Source organism: Simochromis diagramma, unplaced genomic scaffold (genome assembly GCF_900408965.1).
Source record: "Simochromis diagramma unplaced genomic scaffold, fSimDia1.1 OVJJ01000362.1, whole genome shotgun sequence".
In the NCBI taxonomy this organism is placed as follows: Eukaryota; Metazoa; Chordata; class Actinopteri; order Cichliformes; family Cichlidae; genus Simochromis; species Simochromis diagramma.
In genome coordinates this window covers 1-9,537 of record NW_024386815.1, presented here as the reverse complement: position 1 = coordinate 9,537, position 9,537 = coordinate 1, and the positions used below count along the sequence as shown (strand labels likewise).

Genomic DNA, 9,537 nt, shown 5'->3' with positions numbered 1-9,537 from the left:
AAGGAGCGGGGAAAAAAGCTATCAGGGATACCGTGAAGAAAAACCACTTACAGCTGGAAATCTACAGTAAAACCAGTGACAAGGTGTTAAATCCACAAGGAAACAGTGTTTGCTCATTTATTGATTTGTTCTTCTAAGTTATGAATTATTTAGGTCTTCAGTTTAACAGTAAAATAAAGCCCAGATTTCTACAGCAAAAAATAAATAAAAACTGTTAAAAAGAAGAAGAAGTTGTTGTTAAATGTAATGTTCTGCCAATCAGCTGTATTATAAGTTAGTCTTAAATGGTTTTCAGGCACAGCATTATTGGTGCATTATAAAAAGAAAAAATCACTTCTCTGGCTTGTATCCCTTCTTAAATGTATTCCTGATTCACACTGTTTTATACAACGGTTTTGTGGAGTGTAGTTGGAGCTTCTCTCAGAGATAGATCTGGTTTGTTATTACTTTTCAGTGTGACTGCTAACACCCGGAGGGCACAGTTTACCCAGCTTTTTATTTACCACTATACATGAGTGATTATTGCTCGTGGCCTCACTTTGTCTTCTCCTGGCAGACTCGGAGTGACGGGTTAATTTAACCCGCCGCACTTCAGAAGTGATGGAAAACAAATTGGCCACAGGCAGAGCCCGGCTGCTTCCTTTGTGCAACTGAATTGAATGACTCATTTGGCCATATTCGGTAACAAAGAGAGGGAGACAAGATGTTGACATCTCCAGGGGGTGGTCCCCCTTATTTCTAGGGTCATAATAGCTGTCTGAGGCAGGGGTGGGTGTCGAGGCAGGGAGGGAGCTTTTACTGCAGACGCGTCTGAATTGATTTCTGGAAGTAAAGAGCAGATGCTTTTGTCTCAAAGGCATCAATTCCCAAAAGCTCTAGTGTTTTTCCCTACATGTAATGCAATTTGTCAATAAAAGTTTTAATCCTGAAAACAAGGGAAGACTTAAATGTTGATGAAATTAGTTTGCCTGTTAAATTATTTGGTAAATTTGATAAATTAGAGAACACATACTGCACAAACATTGGAAATCTAAATCAATGTATGAATATGTGGTGGTATAAACGGTGCAGTCCCCAAAACATTCACATAAAACTCACAGGTGAAGCAACATCAGCTATTTCATTACAACGTGATGTTCAGGTGGGTCAACAAAACTGCTCAGAAATGACAGGACAACAAAGGCAAATTTCCCCAAATCTATGTCTTGATGCATGCTCAGTCATCCAGCTAAGCAAATCCCAAAAGGTTGATTCTGCTCATCTGGACGTAGCGTTTTCAGTGGGAGAAACATTTCATCACTCATCCAAGTGACTTCTTCAGTCTCTCTCTGAACAGGGAAAGACCATCTCTGAAGCGAGGAAGGGGCCTAAGGGTGCATCTTTCACCATCTTACAATGCTGTGATTGCAGTCATTCCCCAACTCTCTGTGAATGGTACTCATGGCCATGGAGCAATGGGCTTTGATCAGTGGTTGTTGATCAGTGGTCATGACAATTTGCATATTAATGATCAAGGAACTGACCTCACAGCCCATTGTTCATTTAGTGGTCTAGCTTCAGTCATTTTGCAAATGTACTGTTTATAAGGTTGGGGAAACCTGCAGTCAGCTGAGACTGAAGAAGTCACCTGGATGAGTGACGAAACGTTTCTCCCACTGAAACCGTCCAGATGAGCAGAATCTAGTTCGACTGACCCAAAAGATACACTGCCAAAGTCCTGGTGTCAGGAAACAGGACAGGACCCCCAGCAGTCCCATATCCAAACTGTTTGGACTGCACATCAGGGACATGAACAACATAGGCACGCGGTCGTAATATTCTGACTCATCTGTGTGCAGGACTAAAGGAGCACACTGCGCAGTTAACGAAATATATGCAAACAGGAAATCCTTCTACTATAAAACTGCATTAAAACAACATCTTTTGAAAATGGCACTGAGAATTTTGTATTTCAATTTGTCGTAATCTTCAATCACAAATCTGTATGTGTAATTAATAGAATAATTACTGCAGGGATAAGCTCGGTTAGTTTTCCATACTAAAATTTTGTTTAGTTCATCTTATGTTAAAGGGCAATTTCATGGGAAATATGGGCTTACGTTTACTTATTGATAACAACTGATCACCGAGTATGCTGAGGGCGGGAAGTGAAATATACTAGGTAATACTGCCATGAAAAAACTCTGTTCATGGCAACAGCGAACAATATGTAACAAGCTAAAGTGTATTTGTATGTAGAAAAAACCTTAACTGGCTCATGAGTGCTTCCAAGACACAAGAAGCTATTATAATGTCATTAATCTGAAAACACAATTGGAGACAGACATCTGCATTATTCAACAGCACCCTTCAGTGGGCAAATACTGTCACTGCATTTAAGGGTGCTGTGTGTTTGCTGCTGGGCAATGAAGGCTTCAAATTCAGATTCATTCCAGCCTGAAACTGAAACACTAATTGAAACATTAACTCAAACAAGTTTTCTGTAGAAAACAGAGGTTTTAATGCAAAGTGGATAATCCACCAAGGAACCCACTGTACACGCTTAGCTTATTTTACACTAAAATACAAAAGCAATCAGGTTACCACAGTTTACACCACATGATACAACAATAGTCATGGATTAGTTAGCGCTTGGACAACTGAGAAAACTTAACCCAATAATGAATTCAGTAGGAAAAGGTAATCTGTTACCATGTGTGTGTGTTTGCCCCCACCCCATTACAAAGGAATAAGGTGCACACGAACTTCTGGAGTTAAAAACTAAAGCTCCGCCCACTTTAGTAAAACCTGGATTTATCAGTGTTCCAGCTTTCTCACAGCACACAAAGAACTCATCAGTGACCATGCACCGCAAGCAAGCAGTCAACTAAATGTTTCACATGTATTATCTAACAGACACGCAACACTGAGACTTAAAACATCTATTGTGTTGTGTTTCACATATAAAACAGTTTCACATCATAAAGACGGTCTTCCAACACAGAGAGGCATATCTGAAATCAAAACAAACAAGCAAAAATTAAAAAATTCAATGGAGTTCTCCCCTTAAACTGTAGAAAAGTGAAAAGGAAATTTCGTCTCTAAAGACTGTTAATTCTATAAAGCAAAGAGAAGGCAAGGTTTCAGTGTCCATCAGTGATGTTCAACAGTTCATACACTTTCATCAAACCCATTGTAACAACATCCACGGTACTTTCAAAACAAGATACAGCAGAAACAGCTTTCCAACACCATTTTTAAAATTTTAAACCAGCACTTGTAATGAAAAAAATCTAGTAATGTAATCTGAAAATCTGGAACTCGTACTCTCAATACAATGAACTGAGCAGTTAAGCTGATCTCCTTTTGTCTCGACAGATCAGAGAATAAACAATAAAAGGAACATAACAACTTATGCACTCAAATAAAAGGCCAAGCAAATAACATTACTTATTGCCTGTGTATGTCCGATCTTTGAACACTGACCAACGCTTTTTAAGAGTTTATAGAAAGATAAGATTGCTTAAATTTTACTTTTAACTTTTGTGTGAGTTATAGTTAAGTCGTGTGTGTTATGACATCACAAACAGATTTTTAAAAATATTCTGAAGACAAACATGTTTACAGACTCGTTGGTGCTAAAATAAATAAATCATCTGTAGATCACTCTTATGTGCTGGCACCTGACTGCAAGCAGTCTTATGTTTTAGCATTTTGTGATATTAAAATGGTAAAGAAATGAACTGTAGCTGCTTTCTTACTGTAATAAGAGTCATAGTGGAGTAAGTACTTTCCCAAGAGTAGGCCAAAGACACTAAACCCATTACAATAAGAACCTGACTGTAAAAGATTACGACTCATCTTAATCAGAATAACCTTAAAAAATAATAAAAACAAACAAACAAAGCCAAAACCTCCATCCTTTCAACTTTCCTTAAACCAACAAATCTTTGACCACCTTTATTAAAAGGCGCTGTGCAAATATTTTATTTTGAAAGTTTAGTGACTGCTCAGCAGTTCCCATGTTTCCCTCCCTGCAAACTGTGGATTTGGAGTCTGTCTGCAGCAGGAGACCACCACACTGACAAGTGTAGGAAAACACAAGATGAAGCAAGCAGCATCTGGACTTTCAAGTTAATAGAATTAGTATAGCACCTTTAAGAAAAAGAACCTGCCACAATATATATGAAGAATAAAAAATATATATTTTAGCTCCCATAAAGCATTCAGAGAATGCAGCATTTCATATTTGACCAGTGAGAAGTATCCCAGTCACTGGTTCCATATATTGGGGGGAAAAATAAGGTGACCTGCTCACTGATTCTGGATCAGCAGCACAGCACAGAGAAAAAAATAAAAATAAAAAAAATAAAAAAAAATAAAATAAAAATCAATGACCCAGTTACTGTAACCCAAGAGTTAAAATACGACGTACCAAACATGTTAATGAAGTTTACAAAAACAAAGCTAAAAAACATAAAAACAACAACATACTGTACAACATGTATACATATTCTATACAACAGACTGTAAACACAGCTATCTAGTGGTCATGTATTTTGATACAGTAGCTAGAATGTTAAGTGATGACTGCCACAAGCAGGTCCAACAGCAAAGCCAAACCAAAGCCAGGATCCTGTTATTGATTGATACCATTCACATTCAGGGAGAGCTGGGTGATAACCCCAGAGGTTAGTGGCAAGCGACACTGTTTGAATGGTTTAAAACTTTTATGTGCAAATTTGATTATTCAGCAGATCAAACTGGATGGAGCAGACTTTTTTTTCCTGTTCAAATTGTAACACATTGCAACTGGTTATCAAGTCTGCTCATATTGCACTTGATAACCAAAATAAACAGCTAATCTGAGCTCTTTTTTTGCCTGAATTAGTTGAAATCAATTCAAACAAATAAACTGAAGGACCAACAGTTTTCACTGATGGAAGCTAAAAAAGAAAAAAAAAACCTATGTAAACAGTGCAGTAGACAAAGAAACTTTCTGACATTGGTTTGGCTGTACTGACTAATTTTTTCACTGCTATGCATCAAAAATGCTCTGAAAACAAACCAACAAAAAAAAGCTACAATAAAGTTAATACTGCCAAAGTCCTGTCTGAGATGAGGCGGTGTGGGGCTTTACACGGAGATCTCCTGAGAAGGAGAGCAACACAGCCTGGAATCTGAGGGCGAGTCCTTCTGAGAGATGGATGGAAGAAAAAGAGGTGGAAAGAAGGTGGAAGGATAAAAGATGTTAATGCTGGCATTCAATCATAATACTATTTCACCTATACAACCACCAATAATACAGAGGAATCATGAAAACCGCAAAAGCAGAATGAAACGTCACAAAAACAAAATGCGTGCCTTTATAAATTAATAAGTATTTTCTAATAACGCAATTACCTACAAAATTATAACCATCAGTGTTTAAAATGGATGTGATTATGATTATTCATTATCTGCTTCTTGTATTATCTCTGCAAGAAGCAGAGATAATGCAGGTAGATGATGTGTCTAACTGGTGTCACCCATCCACAGCAATGGACAGTGGACAGAGGTGAAGATCAGAGAGCAGGTAGGGTGGAGTGGGTGAACACATACGTCAAGGATGACAGAAGGAGAGCAGCAAGAGTTTACAAGACCTGGTTTGGAGACGGTAGCACTAACAAAAAACACAGGAGGCCAAACAGGAAGTAGCAGATTTTTATTGGGAGAGATCAGAATGGATTAGTAGTGAGTGTATGAGAGGGACATTTCCAGCTGAGTGGTTTGGACAAAGAGAGGTGAGCTTGAAATGGTTTAGACATGTGCAAAGGACGAATAGTGCATGTATAGCGCAAAAGATGTTAAAGATAGAGCTGTCAGGAAGGAGGAAAACCTCAGAGAAGAGTCAAGTATGTAGTGACGGAGAACATGCAGAGGGCTGGGATAGGGTGAGATGGAGGAAGACGATCTGCTGTAGCAACCCCTAAAGAGAGCAACCAAAAGAGGAAGAGACACGTCCTCTTTATAGTCTCATTTTTATAGTCACTAAAAGCCAAATTCATAAATGAAATTAAAACACGATTAATTCCACAGCCCAATTTAGTAATGAAGCCCAATATGCTTTGTTTACACTGATGGATCCGAATTAAAAAGCCCAGTCTTTTAGGTTGGAGAAGAGTAGATGAACTAGACAAGCAGATGAAATTCCCATTTAGACGTGACAGACTCTAATGCAGCGGTCCCCAACCCCCGGGCCTCGGACCGGTGCCGGCTGTGAGTCGTTTGGTACCGAACCACGAGAGTTGAGGCTCAGGTGTGAAATGTATGGTTTTCAGGGTTTTTATCGGACCGCTGCTCTAATGCACGTAATAAATCTTCATACATAGTATTAAAGATAGGAAATGAAAACACATTTAAAGTTAAGCCTGTGCAACTTCCTACAAAAACAAAACAAAAGTAAATATGGAAAATGACAGTCCTAACACACAAAATTGAATTATTTGCAATAAACAGTATTTCATTAGTGCCTGGAAGAAAAATAATTAAAATTTGAACATTGACTTTTAAATATATATTAAGCAAAGACGAGTGGATGATGAAATACCTTGGAAACCTTCAGAGCTGTGTCTTTGTGAAAAGCAAAATCTGGGTTTTTTACTACCAGTCCTGCTTTTCCCAACACAGGACCGCTCAAAGGACTGTTCACCTACACACACACGCACGCACACACACACGCACGCACACGCACACACGCACACGCACGCACGCACGCACACACACGCACGCACACACACACACACACGCACACACACGCACAGAGGAAACAAAAGTATCACTGTTTGACATGACAGAGTCCTGGCTTTAAATACCATTTAGCACATGATGTTATCATATTTACAAGGAAAAGTGAAATTTTGGGATCCCCCGTTTTGTGGTTCATACAAAAATGTCAGTGTTAGAAAAACAAAAACAGACTTACTGCTTGTAAGATGTCGTTCTCTTTATCAGATTTTCTTACAGTTCTGGTGAGAGCATCAGGAGAGATGTGTCTGACTCGTCTCTCTGCTGTCAGCTGCTCACCTCGAGCTTTGCGCTGTTACCAGAGGAGCACGGGGCAAAAGTTACATATGGATATGTACAACTTAATTATTAGCACTAAAAATCAACCTGTAAGCTCTTTGATTTTTCCAGTAATGCCTTTTTAAATATTTATATAATATTTGGTGATCACAGGTTTTCTCAACTGTCTTCCTTCTTTATGTTAATGCATATAAATTTTCATAAAAATCAAGTTTAATTCTTAAACTTCATTTCTCAAGACTTCCCAGAATTATTTATTACCTTGATGAAGCCACCAAAGGAGCGGGAACGCGGGTGTTTCTTGCTGGGAGCTGGAGGGACCTGGCTGCCCTCATTGGTACGTGTCCCAGAGTTTGTCTGTTTGACTAACTGCACATAAAAACATCACATTACATTTTATTTCAAAAGAAACTGAGCTGTCAGATTTTAGTATAGTAAGAAGACCCTTAAGCGAACCTGTCTAACAAGTTTCTTCTTCTTGGCAGAGTCTGGCATGTTGTGGTGGACGTGTCTGAAGAGCTCCTTCAAAGCCTCCTCTGTATATTGGTTAGCTGGTGACTGACACTGCTCCTGAGAGCCGGGGCCCAGAGCAGCTGCCCTCTTCAGAGGTAGTACTGTCCGCTGAGCAGGGGAGCTGCTGGTCACCAGAAGCTCCAGATCATCCTGACAGAGCACAGGACAAGTCAGACTGTACACTTGAGGGCACACTGTTTGTATTAGAGCCAATACTGCACATTAATGCAGCCATTTATTCTAAATGCTTTTTAAGGTTTCACACATAATCACACTTGGATGTATCAGGTACAATTTGGGGCCTCAATTTGACATCAAACCTGCCCTGCTAAAACCAAACCTGAGCATAACCATCTCCATACTTTTCACTGACTGTAAAAAGTAAGAGGAAGTGAAGAAAACAACTTAAAAGTTGTCTTTTAATTTTTATTGTCTTTTCAATTAATTTATTGTTCCAAAATTCAAAAGCAGGAGAAATGCAACATAATGTAAACTTGGTTCACTAACCTTGGTCTGCAGAGCCTTGGTCCCAATGAAATGCATTCTAGCGTATTCCCGCAGGTAGACTGGGGCCTGAACAACATACAGCAGAAAGATGTGCCTCACTAAACCAGTAACATGACATTTTTAAAACCCTGACTGATTTTCAAAATGTTCAGCTGTTAAGTCACACGTTTGTCTATAATCACCCTGAAGAGTTTCTGAGAGTGTTTGATGAGAAAAGCCATGCTGCTGTTTAGTTTCTTCAGATTGTCTTTAAGGTCACCAGCTGTCATCTAGAGCAGGAGAACAGAATGAAGAAAATATAAATCTTACCAGTGTAAAAATGCAGGTCTTTTAACCTTCATAGGATATTGTCGTGAAAATGTAGACTCACTAACAAAATGTATTTAACAAGCTTTTCAAATCTCTGTAATATAAGATCTGATTACATGTTACATTTTTCTAGGTTTGAATCAGGCTCAATGTATTAATTTATTATTTTCATTGATGCTGCTTTTTTAAATTGCCCAAGTTCTAACAACATATAAGCCCCTCCAATGAAGACAAAATGTGGGTTTTTTAGTCTGTGTTACAAAACATGTGCATTCCCTTAAAATCCATCAGCATATCCCAAACCTTTGATTCTATTCATGCGAACGTAATGTTTTCAGTGGGATCCATCAGGATACTGGCCATCCTCCACTGCATGAATGACTGATGTAAAAACTATTTAGCTTCCAAAATGAGCAAGACACTCTTGATCTATAATTTGCAAAGTTTTTATTTCTTCTTCTGAGAATCTTTAATATGGAGTAAATTATGACTCTTACATGTCTAGGCCAGAGGACGTGTGGAGCAAACATGAGGGCCAGGTTGAAGGAGGACATCTTGTTCTTGTCCTGCTGCTTGGCGGTGTGGTAAAGCAGGTCCAGCAGCAGTTTGAGCAGTGAGCGGTTGGCCTGAGGTAGGAGCAGGAAAAGAAGCTGCAGGGCTTCAATCTGACGCTCCTTGTTGGGTATCGTGGTCTTGTTGCCTTGTTCATCAAACAGAGTCATGTCTAGAAAAAAGTTATTTAAAACAGATTAAAATAGATTAGAGTGGCTATGCATTAAAAAACACAAATGTTTCACCAAAAACATGACAGAATTATTAAATGAGAATTGTACCTCTGTTCTAAAGTGAGAAAATAAGGGTATAACCAAACGTGTGTTTGTTTATATTCCTACCAGCTATTTTGAGGTGAGCATGAAAGTGTCTGTGTGTCAGCAGGGGCTCCGGCAGCTCTCCCAGGAAAGTCTTCAGCAGCGTGGCCGCATCGTTGGGATGAAAGTCCCCAGACTCCAGGTTGAAATCAGCCCCACTGTTGAGGAGCTCCTTCAGGGCCTGCTGTCGAACACTGTTTCCAGGCACCCGAAACAGTCCCTCAACGTGCAGATCTAAGTGTGCAAGACCAGAATAATCGAATGTCATCATTCTGGATCAGTTTAAGGATTCACC

General features: G+C 39.1%; 1 protein-coding gene across 1 annotated transcript; it reads right to left on the bottom strand.

Moving 5' to 3' along the window:
- Window positions 1–2,898: 2,898 nt before the first annotated feature.
- arhgap19 (Rho GTPase activating protein 19) lies at window positions 2,899–9,510 on the bottom strand. Its single transcript, XM_040027158.1, has 9 exons — window positions 9,267–9,510; window positions 8,871–9,097; window positions 8,247–8,333; window positions 8,065–8,130; window positions 7,501–7,707; window positions 7,306–7,413; window positions 6,944–7,057; window positions 6,569–6,670; window positions 2,899–5,175 (listed from the first exon to the last, which is right to left on the bottom strand). The coding sequence occupies exons 1-9, from the start codon at window positions 9,508–9,510 to the stop codon at window positions 5,116–5,118; spliced, it is 1,215 nt and encodes a 404-aa protein (XP_039883092.1). The 3' UTR covers window positions 2,899–5,115.
- Window positions 9,511–9,537: the final 27 nt, after the last annotated feature.